The sequence below is a fragment of the Salvelinus namaycush genome, chromosome 7 (assembly GCF_016432855.1).
Source record: "Salvelinus namaycush isolate Seneca chromosome 7, SaNama_1.0, whole genome shotgun sequence".
In the NCBI taxonomy this organism is placed as follows: domain Eukaryota; kingdom Metazoa; phylum Chordata; class Actinopteri; order Salmoniformes; family Salmonidae; genus Salvelinus; species Salvelinus namaycush.
Window position 1 is genome coordinate 11,434,503 of NC_052313.1, and position 15,863 is coordinate 11,450,365.

A 15,863-nucleotide genomic window follows, 5' to 3' on the forward strand; every position below is an offset into this window, starting at 1 on the left:
CAAAGCAAAGCTTGATGCTTGTGAACAGAGATGGGTCGCCAAGCTGGCACCGTACGAGTTTGACATCAAGTACATCCCTGGAAAAATAAATGTTGTTGCAGATGCTTTGAGCAGAGAGCCCTTCGTACGACCCAGTGCACTCCATCGCCTGACAAGGGTCCCGTACGAGACCTTACTAGCTGAAGCCGACGCTGTGCGCACAGACAGAGTGCAAGATGTGTTTCGCTGGTCCAGCCACCCCTTTGACAAAGCCTCTGACTCCAACGAAGTGGTCATTAGCTGTCAGGCTACTGTTGACCCATCTGGTGCTTTATCAAGACATGAAGTTGCAGCTGTTCTTCATTCACACAGGTGCTGGGGGGATGAAGTGGGCTCACATGCACTGCTGTTGCCACAGCTTCCACAGGCTGTTATGCCATCAGAGCAGACCGATGTCGATGTTCTGCCACACGACCGACTGATGAGTAAGCAGCGTGATGACAACGTGATCAGCAGAGTGATCTTCTTTGTGGAGAGGGGGAGAAGACCATCCCGGAGAGAGCGTTCCCATGAGACTGTTGAGGTTTTGTGTCTTCTCAGAAGTTGGGACAAGTTGACCATGAAGATGGGTGTACTGTATCGTGTTTCAAGGAATGTGGTTACAAAGAGGAAAACGTATCTGTATGTGGTTCCAGCCTCCATGAAAGCAATGGTGTTGAAGGGTGTCCATGATGAAGCTGGTCACCAGGGCCAACAGAGAACAGTCTACCTGACAAGACAGAGGTTCTTCTGGCATGGCCTGGAGAGGGAGGTAAAAGCATATGTGAAGTGCTGCAGGAGATGCGTCGTGAGCAAGACTCCTGAACCGGAAGCGAGAGCTCCTCTTGAGAGCATAATAACAACTGAGCCTCTTGAACTAGTGTGCATAGACTTCTGGTCTGCAGAAGATTCTTCAAACAAGTCCTTGGATGTGCTCGTTGTTACTGACCACTTTACCAAATTGGCTCATGCCTTCTTGTGTCCGAACCAGTCTGCTAAGTCAGTAGCTCATCAGTTGTGGAACAACTATTTCTGTGTCTACGGGATGCCTCGCCGTATACATTCAGACCAGGGAGCCAACTTCGAGAGCGCTTTAATAGCCGAACTGTTGAGTGTTGCAGGTGTTCAGAAGTCTCACACCACGCCGTACCATCCGATGGGGAACGGGTCCTGCGAAAGGATGAATAGGACGTTGGGAAACATGATCCGGGCCCTGCCAAAGAGAGCAAAGCACAGATGGCCTCAGGCGCTGAAGTCCATCACGTTTGCGTACAATTGTACAATCCACGAGACCACAGGCTTTGCCCCTTTCCTGCTAATGTTTGGGAGGACGCCAAGACTGCCTGTTGACATAGTCTTTGGCTCAGTCATAGAGAACCCAGAAGTTGTCGACTATGACCAGTTTGTTCAGTCTTTGAGGAGAGATCTGAAAGAAGCCATGAATACAGCACAGGCATCTGCAGCGAAGCAGTTGAAGAGGCATGCTGACCTTTATGACAGAAGAGTCAGAGGAGCACCAGTGGAGATTGGTGATCGAGTGTTGCTGGCTAACAAGGTGGAGCGGGGAAAGCGGAAGCTCGCTGACCGTTGGGAGGATACTGTCTACCTTGTCACTGGGTTGAATGCTGACAGCCACACTTTTAAGATTCAGAACAGCTCCACTGGACGGGAGAAGACGGTACATCGCAACCTGATAATGCCAGTCAACTTCCTTCCTCTTCCCCATGCTGCCGTTGATGAGGGAACAGACATGTCTGGATTAACAGAGTCTGAGGGCATGAATGACAGCCTTATGGTCTCAGCTGCCATGGACACTGCAGTGGATGATGATGCTGAGTACAGAACGAGAGTGTGGGTGTCAGAATTGCCTTCTGAAGGAACAGGTGACACAAGCCTGGAGGGTGATGTGCGATCCTTGGATGCTCAGGATATTCCACCTTTGGATTCTGTGGAAGATATACTGCAGCTGGAAGTTCTGCCTCGGTCAGAGAGTCTTCAAGAATCTGACCGAGACCGTAACAGTGTAGTGAGTGAGCTAATTGACCAGTCTACTTACGATATCCGTACTGACCTACCAAACTCGGACCATTCCTTACCTGATCAGTTACAGACGGACTGTGTTGACAGACCCACTATTGCAACAGTACAAAACACTGTTACCCCTTATGCAGTTGAAGGTAGTCGGGGTCGTATTAGGTCAAGGGCAGGAAGACTATTTAAACCAGTGTCAAGACTGATTGAGATTATGAATCAGCAGACAGTTAGCTCTTGAAGGTTCAATATGTGAATAGAGGGTCAACGGTATTGACATCTTTTATTTGTTTTGCTTTTACATCATTGTGACCATGATTAGAGGTTGCAGGATGGTAATGTGACGGATATGATCAACTCTCTTATGGTAGTTTATTTTATTACTTGGATGTTTTAAAGTCACTGAGTGTACTTAACATGTAACAGGCATGTTTACCTATGAGGGCTAAGGGGATTGATCAACCGCTTTTCACTCTAATTCTCAAGGAGAATAGTCTAATGACTGGAATATTTAGTGACTGATTTAAAGCAGGGTCTGCATCCTTGATATACACAGCTTTACCTTTTAGTTTCTCTATTAGGTAGTATAAAAATATATCAAATTTTTTTTCCTCTGAGTTATTCTGTACATATGTTGAGTGTCTCTGTATCTGGTATGTTTGCACAGTGCCGTTTTGTATTTTTTATTATTTTTCTTTGCAAGTGGAATTCAGTAGGGGGGAGTGTAACAGGGTTTTATTGGTGATTCCCCTTGCCACTTTATTGTTAAGCCAATGGGTTTTTGGTTTTAGTTTTGTCTTGCCGTCACCTACTCAACATGGCATCTTATTGGCTGGTTTGCGTAGCTTGCTTACGAGGGAGGATGTTTCATTAGAATCGTCCCAGTGAACAAGCACCAAACCAGCGGTAAGTTGTTGGTTGCAAAGCACTGTACATCAAAAGTGATTTTTATACTCCCAAGTGATGATTTAAGTGTACAATTTATATACATTTGTTTGTAAATGTTATTCGAACATCACACATAAGATGCAATGTTTTTTGGAGAATATTGGTTGTGCATTTTGGTTGTAAAGAATTCCCGCCAGTACTAGCTAGCAACTTACTGTGTCTGGTGGGGGGGGTTCATATATTTTGTACAGTGCGTGAGTGCAGAGTTGGATGGTGAGCCGTGCATTGCATGACGTGCAATTTTGTGCTGTTCCTACCAGGTACATTGTTAAAGATATTATATTGTATATTGTAATTGTATTATTTTGGTAACTACATGGCCCAGTGAACAAGCACCAAACCAGCGTGCGTGAGTGCAGAGTTGGATGGTGAGCCGTGCATTGCATGACGTGCGATTTTGTGCTGTTCCTACCAGGTACATTGTTAAAGAATAAATCTCCATGACTGGTGCTACATGTTGGAATTCGTGTCGAGGATTGATTGTACACAACGCAAGAAGAGTACTGTTACATGCACATGAGATTAAAAAACATGAAACTTGGAAAGAGTGCAATCATTAATCTAGGTTCAGAAGCCTCTTGGCAGAGGCAATAGCAAGTAGCATGCTCACACCCCATCTTCCATAATAATGTAGCGACCCATACAGACAGCTGTGTTATGTGTTAGACTATTAGTTGGTTGTGTTGTACTTACCAGTACCCAGTGTTCGCAGGGTCCAACATGCCAATCAACCTGCTATCTGCCAATCACGGGAATGCCTGGAATGTTCTGATGCCGGGCATCCTGATGGTTGGCGGAGTGGCATGGAGGGGGGTTGGGGCAGGGGGATGGAGCATTGGAAGTTAAGACCAGGTTTAGCCATTGTTCTCTCTCTTACGTCTGGGCTTCACAAGAGAAGGTCACAGTTGTTTTATAGGGTATCCTTCATTTATTTGGCGTGGGCTACGGCCAAACAGTAGCCTGTGTGAAGTTGGGTTAATAAACCGTAAATTCGTAAATTCAAATCCTCTGTCTGGACAATTGTTCCTTTATGACCTAGTCAGGTCATTACAATAACAATAAAGCCAATTGAATCACTGCATGGTAGACATTCTTGTCTACAATAGGGCAGTGTTTATGAATCTTTCCCCCAGATACATTTACAGGTGGGGAACAAAATTGAAAACTTTACACTACTGAGCAGAGCTGTAACCTATTGTTCTGGCCTGGTCATGCATATGCATCGATCGCAGATGATGGAAACAAGGATATACTATATATTAGTTTGTTATAGATATATGGTGGAAAGGAAAATGTAAAAATACAAAATAAACCTAGCCAGTATAGTTTGGATCGGCATGATAGTGTGAAAAGGGTCATATCTATCTACCTTTTATACAACACTCCTTCCATGGCCTCCAACTGCTCTTAAATGCTAGTAAAACTAAATGCATGCTCTTCAATCGATCGCTGCCCGCACCCGCCCACCCGACTAGCATCACTACTCTAGCATCACTACTCTGGATGGTTCTGACTTAGAATATGTGGACAACTACAAATACCTAGGTGTCTGGCTAGACTATAAACTCTCTTTCCAGACTCATATTAAGCATCTCCAATCCAAAATTACATCTAGAATCGGCTTCCTATTTCGCAACAAAGCCTCCTTCACTCACGCTACCAAACATACCCTCGTAAAACGGACTATCCTACCGATCCTCGACTTCGGCGATGTCATTTACAAAATAGCCTCCAACACTCTACTCAGCACTCTGAATGCAGTCTATCACAGTGCCATCTGTTTTGTCACCAAAGCCCCAGCGTATCCTAGTGGTTAGAGCGTTGGACTAGTTACCGGAAGGTTGCAAGTTCGAATCCCCGAGCTGACAAGGTACAAATCTGTCATTCTACCCCTGAACAAGGCAGTTAACCCACTGTTCCTAGGCCGTCATTGAAAATAAGAATTTGTTCTTAACTGACTTGCCTAGTTAAATAAATAAAAAATAAACCACCCACCACTGCGACCTGTATGCTCTCGTCAGCTGGCCCTCGCTTCATATTTGTTGCCAGACCCACTGGCTCCAGGTCATCTACAAGTCTATGCTAGGTAAAGCTCCGCCTTATCACAGTTCACTGGTCACCATAACAACACCCACCCCGTAGCACGTGCTCCAGCAGGTATACCTCACTGGTCATCCCCATAGCCAATGCCGCCTTTCATTCCAGTTCTCTGCTGCCAATGACTGGAATGAATTGCAAAAATCGCTGAAGTTGGAGACTTATATCTCCCTCACTAACTTTAAGCATCAGCTTACCGATCGCTGCAGCTGTACATAGCCCATCCAACTACCTACCTCATCCCCATATTGTTTTTATTAACTTTTTTTGCACATCATCATCTGCACATCTATCATTGCAGTGTTAATGTGCTAAATTGTAATTACTTCGCTACTATTGGCCTATGTATTGCCTTACCTCCTTACTCCATTTGCATACACTGTATATAGATTTTTATATTGTGTTATTGACTGTACTTTTGTTTATCCACTGTGTAACTATGTGTTGTTGTTTTTTGTCGCACTGCTTTGCTTTATCTTGGCCAGGTCGCAGTTGTAAATGAGAACTTGTTCTCAACTGGCCTACCTGGTTCAATAAAGGTGAAATACATTTATTTTTATTTTTATAAATAACCCCTCACATACTCATAAGTACAGCCCCACTGACAGCTAGAGCCAAACATAATGGTCTAGAGGGGATGAAGATGTTAAAATATTTAGCCTTTCCCTATATGCAGGTGAAGGATTGAAGGGATACGGAGAATGAGAAACTATGGCTTGGCAAAGCGAGCGAGAGAATTTATAATTGTACCAGGGCGGACCCTATGAAAAAACTACAAATGGACACATTATGAATGACGTCGTCAAGAAAGGACGGACCCAGGTATCTGAAGTTCTTTCTATTTTATTTTGTGATGGAGGAATAAATCAAACAAAAGCACAATGATGAAACGGAATTAATTGTATACAGTTATTCACAGTAGCTGTCAACCGCAACAGTGGATATTGTGTAAAGAGGGACATTGAATTGCGCGTGAATTAGAATATTGCATCATCCCCTGTAGGACCCTTCTTTTTATTCATTCATCAAAGAACGAAATAATACATTTCTATCGTAAAATTCAAGAGGATACATGATAAAACAGCAGATTTTTGACAACTGCAAAGTTTTACTAGTGATAATACAATAGAAAACTCTTACTGCGTAGAATTCGGTGTATTAAATCATTCAAGCAATCTCCGCAGCATACTGAAATTCCTTTTATGTTCAAGATGGCGGGTGACGAGTCTGGAATAACGCTGGGTCAGCCTCATCTTTCCAAACAAGATTTAAATTCTCTGGTGAGTGTTTATCTTTTCAACAGTGATGATAAGGATAGTGATGGTTTGGTTCCCTAAAAGTCATCGAAAAAAAATATGAATCATTATGTTGTTGCGGGCACAGGGAAAGTGGCTGTTCTACCGGCACATGCTAACGGTAACTACCTAACGTTAGCTTGGTTGTCAGCGTGGGGATTGTCCATATTCAGCCCCACCTAATGAGTAAAGGCAGTTTCCTCTTGCAAATACAGGAACATTAGCTTTCTAGACCTACAGGTCTATTTGTCGTTGTTTATGTGCATTTGTCTGGAATTATAACAGCTGTTCAGTACATCATCTTCCCTGACTGCACAGGAAATGTCGCAGCAGCACATCTGAACAACAGCCCATTCATTTGTATGAACGACCTATAATCAACACTTTTTTTAAAAACACTTAAGATACGCTGTAATTCAACTATGTTTAGCTGTAAAATTAGTCGATATTATTGCTGTGAATGTTACCATTGTACAATCTGCGCCTGATGGTCACATCAACAGAGTACGTCGTCACGTAGGCTAAACTCGTAGGCTAAACTCGCAGCCTTTGCCAGGTCCCGTTTACTAATGCAGAATAGATGACCCTTTCCAGGTTATAATACAGACGGGTCTCTGTCTGCTTCACAATGTCATAGCTCACAAAATGAATCATCTATTCCTTAATCCTCATGGCTACATCTCTCATTGTTATTTAGCCCACTCCAGATTAAGTACCATGCCTTAATTAATTAATTGACCTGTGTTTTCTCAACAGGATGTGTCCATCCTGACCCCTCTCTCCCAAGAGATCATCAGCAGACAGGCCACCATCAACATTGGTGAGTGAACCAGTCCCCTATAGCAGCTAGTGTTGTCATGATACCAGTATCGTGATACCAGAATTTCCTTGTCAAAAAAGAAAACACTAAGCGGACTCCACTCTATGGTCATTTAAATCAAATCAAATGTTATTTGTCACGTGCCGAATGCAACAGGTCTAGTAGACCTTAACCGTGAAATGTTTACAAGCCCTTAACCAACAATGCAGTTTTAAGAAAAAAAGAGTTAAAAAAAAAATATTTACAATATAAACTAAAGTGTAATTTAAAAAAATATATAATAACACAAAATAAAAATAGCGAGGCTACCGGTACCAAGTCAATGTGCGGGGCTACAGCTTAGAGGTAATTTGTCCATGTAGGTAGGGGTAAAGTCACTATGCATAGATAATAAACAGCAAGTAGCAGCAGTGTAAAAACAAAGGGGGGGCGGGTGGGTCAATGCAAATAGTACAGGTGGCCATTTGATTAATTGTTCAGCAGTCTTATGACTTGTTGGTAGAAGCTGTTAAGGAGCCTTTTGGACCTAGACTTGGTGCTCTGGCACCGCTTGCCGTGCGGTAGCAGAGAACAGTCTATGACCTGGGTGACTTTTTGACAATTTCTTGGGCCTTCCTCTGACACCGCCTAGTATAGAGGTCCTGGATGGTAGGAAGCTTGGTCCCAGTGATGTACTGGGCCATACGCACTACCCTCTGTAGCGCCTTACAGTCTAATGCCAAGCAGTTGTCATACCAGGTGGTGATGCAACCGGTCAGGATGCTCTCGATGGTGCAGCTGTAGAACTTTTTGAGGATCTGGGGGGACTCATGCCAAATATTTTCAGTCTCCTGAGGGGAAATAGGCATTGTCATGATACTTTTGTAAAATATTGTGTGCTATAGCTTGGAAAATAAACATGTGACAACAAGGCTGTTTTTACCAACTTTAAGATTGTTTTCCTCAAGAAATTAAGTCTGCTTCATGTTTTGTTTTTTCTTTGCTTCCTTACGTTCTAGTATTGCGGTACTGGTATGGTGACAACACTAATAGCAGCAGTGGTGTTTTATTTTTATTTATTTCACCTTTTATTTAACCAGGTAGGCCAGTTCTCATTTACAACTGCGACGTGGCCAAGATAAAGCAAAGCAGTGCGACAAAAAACAACAGAGTTACACAGTGGATAAACAAACGTACAGTCAATGACACACTGGAGTGAGAGATGTGCAAGTAGAGATACTGGGGTGCAAAGGAGCAAAAAAATGAATAATAGTATGGGGATGAGGTAGTTGCGTGGGCTATTTACAGATGGGCTATATACAGGTGCAATGATCAGTAAACTGCTCTGACAGTTGATGCTTAAAGTTAGTGAGGGAGATGTAAGTCTCCAGCTTCAGTGATCTTTGCAATTCGTTCCAGTCATTGGCAGCAGAGAACTGGAAGGAAATACGGCCAAAGGAGGAGTTGGCTTTGGGCGTGACCAGTGAAATATACCTGCTGGAGCGCGTGCTGCTATGGTGACCAGTGAGCTGAGATAAGAAGGGGCTTTACCTAGCAAAGACTTAGATGACCTGGAGCCAGTGGGTTTGGCGACGAATATGAAGCGAGGGGCTTTGGTGACAAAACAGATGGCTCTGTGCTAGACTACATCCCATTTGCTGAGTAGTGTGTTGGAGGCTATTTTGTAAATGACATCGCCAAAGTCAAGGATCGGTAGGATACTCAGTTTTACGAGGGCATGTTTGGCAGCATGAGTGAAGGATGCTTTGTTGTGAAATAGGAAGCCGATACTAGATTTAATTTTGGATTGGAGATGCTTAATGTGAGTCTGGAAAGAGAGTTTACAGTCTAACCAGACACCTAGGTATTTGTAGTTGTCCACATATTCTAAGTCAGAACCATCCAGAGTAGTGATGCTAGTCTGGCGGGCGGGTGCAGGCAGCGATCGGTTGAAGAGCATGCATTTAGTTTTACTTGCAGTTGGAGCCCACGGAAGGAGTGTTGTATGGCATTGAAGCTCGTCTGGAGGTTTGTTAACAGTGTCCAAAGAAGGGCCAGAAGTATACAGAATGGTGTCGTCTGCGTAGAGGTGGATCAGAGAATCACCAGCAGCAAGAGCGACATCATTGATGTATACAGAGAAAAGATTCGGCATGAGAATTGAACCCTGTGGCACCCCCATAGAGACTGCCAGAGGTCCGGACAACAGGCCCTCCGATTTGACACACTGAACTCTATCAGAGAAGTAGTTGGTGAACCAGGCGAGGCAGTCATTTGAGAAACCAAGGCTGTTGAGTCTGCCGATAAGAATGTGGTGATTGATAGAATCGAAAGCCTTGGCCAGGTCGATGAATACGGCTGCACAGTATTGTCTTTTATTGATGGCGGTTATGATAATGTTTAGGACCTTGAGAGTGGCTGAGGTGCACCCATGACCAGCTCAGAAACCAGATTGCATAGCGGAGAAGGTACAGTGGGATTCGAAATGGTCGGTGATCTGTTTAACTTGGCTTTTGAAGACTTTAGAAAGGCAGGATAGGATAGATATAGGTCTGTAGCAGTTTGGGTCTAGAGTCTCCCCCTTTTTAACCTCTAATTCCTCCCAAACCTGGATCCGGGAGCACCCCCATCAGTAAAAAAGCTGACTAGCATAGCCTAGCATAGCGTCACAAGTAAATACTAGCATCTAAATATCATTAAATCACAAGTCCAAGACACCAGATGAAAGATACACATCTTGTGAATCCAGCCATCATTTCTGATTTTTAAAATGTTTTACAGGGAAGACACAATATGTAAATCTATTAGCTAACCACGTTAGCAAAAGACACCACTTTTTTCACTCCACCATTTTTTTTACTGCATCAGTAGCTATCACAAATTCGACCAAATAAAGATATAAATAGCCACTAACCAAGAAACAACTTCATCAGATGACAGTCTGATAACATATTTATTGTATAGCATATGTTTTGTTAGAAAAATGTGCATATTTCAGGTATAAATCATAGTTTACCATTGCAGCCACCATCACAACTCTCACCAAAGCAACTAGAATAACTACAGAGACCATCGTGTATTACCTAAATACTCGTCATAAAACATTCATGAAAAATACACAGCGTACAGCAAATGAAAGACACAGATCTTGTGAATCCAGCCAATATTTCAGATTTTCTAAGTGTTTTACAGCAAACACAATATAGCGTTATATTAGCTTACCACAATAGCAAACCACACAACAGCATTGATTCAAGCCAAAAATAGCGATAACGTATAAACCACCAAAATATATTAATTTTTTCACTGACCTGCTCAGAATTCTTCAGATGACAGTCCTATAACATCATATTACACAGTGCATATAGAGTTTGTTTGAAAATGTGCATATTTAGCGGCACAAATCGTGGTTATACAATGAGAAAAGTAGCCAAGCTGTCAAGAAAATGTCGGGAGAAATCTTGGGAGAGGCACCTATTCTAATCGATAAATAATCATAAACTTGACTAAAAAATACAGGTTGGACAGCAAATGAAAGATAAATTAGTTCTTAATGCAATCGCTGTGTTACATTTTTAAAATTAACGTTACTACAACATACAGCGTGCGTTAAAGCGAGGCTGCACTGAAATTAATGGCGGCTTATGCATTTTACATTTTTCAACAGAACAACGAATTAACAGCATAACTAGTTCTTACTTTTTGATGAACTCCCATCAGAATCTTGGGAAAGGTGTCCTTTGTCCAAAATAATCGTTGCTCGGTTGTAGAATGTCGTCTTCAACGTTGCAATTAGCAGTAAACATTAGCATGTGAGCCAGAGATACCCAACTCCCTAGAACGCCACAAAAATAAATACCCGAAAATCGCAATATACTGACATAAACTGATATAATTCGGTTTAAAATAACAACATTATGATGTCTTTAACGCCTATATCGAATAAAAACACAGCCGGATATTTCTAAGAGCTATAACCGAAGGTTCTAGTACGATATGCCAAGGTCCTCCCTGCGTCAGAGGGAAAAGACCAGACCCTTCCTTGCCAAGCCATTTATAACCTTTCAGATCTACCTAGAGACTCCATTTCAAGTCTCACTATTCGCTAACATCCAGGGGAAGGCGTATGCAGTGCATCTCAACCAATAGAAGACAGGCAGATTTATAAACAGATCTCAGAACAGCTTGCAGAATTCTGCATTCTCACATCCACATAGGAAAATTGCTCTAAGTCCAGTTCTGTTTCACTCACAGATATAATTCAAACGGTTTTAGAAACTAGAGTGTTTTCTATCCAATAGTAATAATAATATGCATATTGTACGAGCAAGAATTGAGTACGAGGCAGTTTAATTTGGGAACGAAATTATTACAAAGTGCTAACAGCACCCCCTATTGACAAGAAGTTAAAGACTTTAGAAAGGCAGGATTGGATAGATATAGGTCTGTAGCAGTTTGGGTCTAGAGTCTCCCCCTTTTTAAGAGGGGGATGACCGCAGCAGCTTTCCAATTTTTAGGGATCTCAGACGATACGAAAGAGAGGTTGAGCAGGCTGGTAATAGGGGTCGCAACAATTGCGGCAGATCATTTTAGAAAGAGGGGGTCCAGATTTTGCAGCTCTTTCAGAACATCAGCTATCTGGATTTGGGTGACGGAGAAGTGGGGGAGGCTTGGGCAAGTTGCTGTGGGGGGTGAAGAGCTGTTGGCCGGGGTAGGGGTAGCCAGGTGGAAAGCATGGCCAACCGTAGAAAAATGCTTATTGAAATTATCGTAGATTTATTGGTGGTTACAGTGTTTCCTAGGCTCAGTGCAGTGGGCAGCTGGGAGGAGGTGTTCTTATTCTCCATGGACTTTAGTGTCCCAGAACTTTTTGGAGTTTGTTCTACAGGATGCACATTTTTGTTAGGAAAGCAAACGCTAGCTTTTTCAAACTGCCTGTGTATATTGGTTCATAACTTCCCTGAAAAGTTGCATATTGCGGGGGCTATTTGATGCTAATACCTTACGCCACAGGATGTTTTTGTCTAACAGGTGTCTTGTCTAACATGAGATCTGGGGACCTCAGCCATATATAGTCTGCCCCTTACCTGATCTCCCAATTTTAGCCTGTGATTAAATGTGCAGATTTGACATTGGGAAAATAAGGATTCAAAGGCTAATTATTGCCAATGTTATACTGTGAGTGTTGACCCCTAACACCCTTCTCTACTGCCTGAGCACCTCCAGTAACACCCTCTGTTCTCTCCTGCCCTGTAGGCACCATTGGTCATGTGGCCCACGGAAAGTCTACGGTGGTCAAGGCCATCTCAGGGGTTCACACTGTCCGCTTCAAGAACGAGTTGGAGAGGAACATCACCATTAAGCTAGGTTACGCTAACGCCAAGGTAAGTAAACAACGCACTGTTTAGGTCCAATACATAAAGGTTGAGTACCCATAACGTAGGAGCACCCGTAACTATTAGCAACACACGTGGATGGGGCGTGACATGGGTAGAAGGAGTAAATAGAACAGTACCAAAAGCATAGATGACGTGGTTCCCCTTTACTGCTCTAGGTGTATAAGCTGGATGACCCCAGCTGTCCCAGGCCAGAGTGCTACAGGTCGTGTGGCTCCAGTACTCCTGATGAGTTCCCTACAGACATCCCTGGAACCAAGGGCAACTTCAAACTGGTCAGACATGTGTCCTTCGTGGACTGTCCCGGTCACGATATTCTGATGGCCACCATGCTGAACGGAGCAGCTGTCATGGACGCTGCCCTCCTGCTCATTGGTAAGACGCACTTCTGCTGATCAATACTGTATAATAATCCTACTCCTAACATTACTGATTGAACAATAATCACACTCCCCTATCACCTGATCAGCTCTCGGTAACTTAACCCACCTCCCTCTCTCCCAGCGGGTAACGAGTCGTGTCCCCAGCCCCAGACCTCTGAGCACCTGGCTGCCATAGAGATCATGAAGCTCAAACACATCCTGATCCTCCAGAACAAGATCGATCTGGTCAAGGAGAGCCAGGCCAAGGAGCAGTACGAACAGATTCTAGCCTTCGTACAGGGTCAGTGGCTGGAGTAGCTCACTCTTGTAAAGCTTTGTGTGTGTTTGTGTTTAACCCCTCTGCCTTAAGTGTGTAACCTCCTTCCCTTTTGTGTGTGTGTCTGAGGGAAGTGTGTGCAACCTCTCTCCTGTTTCTGCGTCTGTGTGTAACCTCTCTCCTGGGGTGTGTAGGTACAGTGGCAGAGGGAGCACCTATCATTCCTATCTCAGCACAGTTGAAGTACAACATAGAGGTGGTATGTGAATACATTGTCAAGAAGATCCCTGTCCCCATCAGAGACTTCACCTCAGAACCCAGACTCATTGGTAAGAACAGACACACGTGATGACTTGAACACAGCTGTCTCTGTTATGCTTATAATAATGTGTTGTGTGTCTGTTTTGTTGATGTGGCGTGCGTTTACGTGTTTCAGTGATCCGGTCATTTGACGTCAACAAGCCGGGTTGTGAGGTAGATGACCTGAAAGGAGGCGTGGCTGGAGGCAGTATACTAAAAGGCGTGCTCAAGGTAGGACACCTGCTTCTTCCCTTTGCCTCAAAGCATCATGGGCAAGTGGTTCAATGGTACATTGTTCTTATGAAGCTCTCTGCTTTTCATTAACCTCTGCCATTCTTTCATCCTCTTTTCTCTCTCCTGTCTCTTCCTCTTCGTTCTCTCTCCCTCTGTACTTCCCTCCCTCTTTTATATCTGTCTCTCCAGGTGGGACAGGAGTTGGAGGTGCGTCCAGGCATTGTGTCTAAGGACCATGAAGGGAAGCTGATGTGTAAACCCATCTTTTCCAAGATCGTCTCTCTGTTCGCTGAACACAACGACCTGCAGTATGCGGCACCCGGAGGACTCATTGGTATGAACCTGCGTGTGTGTGTGTGTTGTGACGGTATGCTGGGTCAGGTGTGTGTTTCTAATATGAGTATAAACACTCAGGTGTGTGTTCTCTGTCCTATCCAGGTGTTGGCACTAAGATTGACCCGACCCTGTGCAGAGCTGACCGTATGGTTGGTCAGGTGCTGGGAGCGGTCGGAGCGCTACCAGAGATCTTCACAGAGCTGGAAATCTCCTACTTCCTGTTAAGGAGGCTTCTGGGAGTCCGCACTGAAGGAGACAAGAAGGCTGCCAAGGTCAGGACTGCACCCTGGGCTTGGTGTTGAACTGGTGGAGATGAAAATGGACTGGATTTTTTTTATACTGATTTTTGTAATACATTTAGAGGAGGGAGCATCTTTAGATTACTGAGACACAGTGAGAGGCGGCAGGCAGTGAGTCTTTTCTGTTTTTACTCAAGCGGTCTTTTTTCTGTCTTTGTGTTGTTTCTCCCCTCAGGTCCAGAAGCTGTCTAAGAACGAGGTGTTGATGGTGAACATCGGCAGTCTGTCTACAGGCGGCAGAGTGAGTGCAGTGAAGGCTGATTTGGCCAAGATCGTCCTGACCAACCCTGTCTGCACCGAGGTCGGAGAGAAGATTGCGCTCAGTCGTCGTGTGGAGAAACATTGGCGGTAAGATAGGGAAGAGGGGTTCCATTTCACTGGATTTTGTGTGTTCGGCTGTTTATCCTTACTATTGTGTCTCATTGGTTCTCTTCCCTCTCTGCAGTCTGATTGGCTGGGGCCAGATCAGGAGGGGGGTGACAATCACCCCCACGGTGGACGACGACTGAGGAACCAGACAGGAAGTGTGTCTTCATGGCAACACCCTCTCAACCAGACGACATGCCCAACATACTCTTTTTCATACACCAACACCTGTTCAGGTTGAAAAAGAGGAATACCTGCCCCAGGAGGGGGAAGGGAGGAGGCTGCATCGCAATAGTCTAAACTGGCTTCATCACTTTGTCTTCTCTCATCTGCACTGATAAATAAAGAACTGGGACAGGTGGAAGCAGATTACTCGTATTAGAAATCTACTGCTTACCTGTCTTGTTTTCAGATCAGTGCAGACGAAGGAGAATAGACGAGGAGAGGAAGCCACAGTAGAGTATTGAGATACGTCCAGGGAGGGGTAGGGGAAGGTAGCTGGTCAGGGGTTTTAAGATGAGTCTCCCAAAGCAGGACTGTGACTGATTGAACAGGGGGCAACACTCACAATGCTGCAGATAGAAATGTAATGGATAGAGCTTATATGACGAGTCCCTAATCATTCCACATGATGGAAAATCCTGTCTTGTTATATTTCTATCTGGCTGTACAGTAAGTGTTGCTCCCTCCTGAATAAGCCCTGCCAAAGATGGGAGAGGAACAGAGGGTTGATGGTGCTGTGTGTGTTCTGCTGTCAACTGCTTTCAGTGGAATCTAATAAAATGCACATTTGGAACAAAAGCCTGTAAGTGTGTGTTTTTAATATGCTATAGAATGTGATTGGCCCCTTTATTATTCAATGTTCTATTTAGGTATGTTTCTGTCCAATCGAAGCAGTCTTGTGGCAAGAATAAAAAGAGGGTTGTGAAATGGCTTCCATCTTTGACGATCCTGTCCTATTGTGGATTAGTCACAGCTTCTGTAAAGCCTAAATACAGCTACAGTATAAGCACACACTAATGATTTATCTGTAAACTTCCCCGCTAACTCAACTTAGGGTGAAATTCAGCTCAGTCTGACCCAATGGAGCGCTTAGATTTTTAAC

At 43.9% G+C, this 15,863-nt stretch overlaps 1 protein-coding gene across 1 annotated transcript; it reads left to right on the forward strand.

Annotated features, from left to right (window-relative positions):
- The first annotated feature begins 6,245 nt into the window (after nucleotides 1-6,245).
- On the forward strand, nucleotides 6,246-15,559 carry LOC120050959 (eukaryotic translation initiation factor 2 subunit 3). Its single transcript, XM_038997506.1, has 11 exons — nucleotides 6,246-6,374; nucleotides 7,146-7,209; nucleotides 12,445-12,572; nucleotides 12,743-12,959; nucleotides 13,089-13,247; nucleotides 13,418-13,552; nucleotides 13,660-13,754; nucleotides 13,947-14,091; nucleotides 14,196-14,365; nucleotides 14,568-14,740; nucleotides 14,838-15,559. Exons 1-11 carry the CDS (start codon nucleotides 6,297-6,299, stop codon nucleotides 14,899-14,901), a joined length of 1,428 nt encoding a protein of 475 aa, XP_038853434.1. The 5' UTR covers nucleotides 6,246-6,296; the 3' UTR covers nucleotides 14,902-15,559.
- The last annotated feature ends 304 nt before the right edge of the window (nucleotides 15,560-15,863 follow it).

Coding starts and splice junctions, on each gene's coding strand:
- LOC120050959 (XM_038997506.1), top strand. CDS start 6,297: ATGTTCAAGATGGCGGGTGACGAGTCTGGAATAACGCTGGGTCAGCCT. Junction 12,573..12,742: donor TAGGTTACGCTAACGCCAAG/GTAAGTAAACAA, acceptor TTACTGCTCTAG/GTGTATAAGCTGGATGACCC. Junction 14,092..14,195: donor GGCACCCGGAGGACTCATTG/GTATGAACCTGC, acceptor TGTCCTATCCAG/GTGTTGGCACTAAGATTGAC.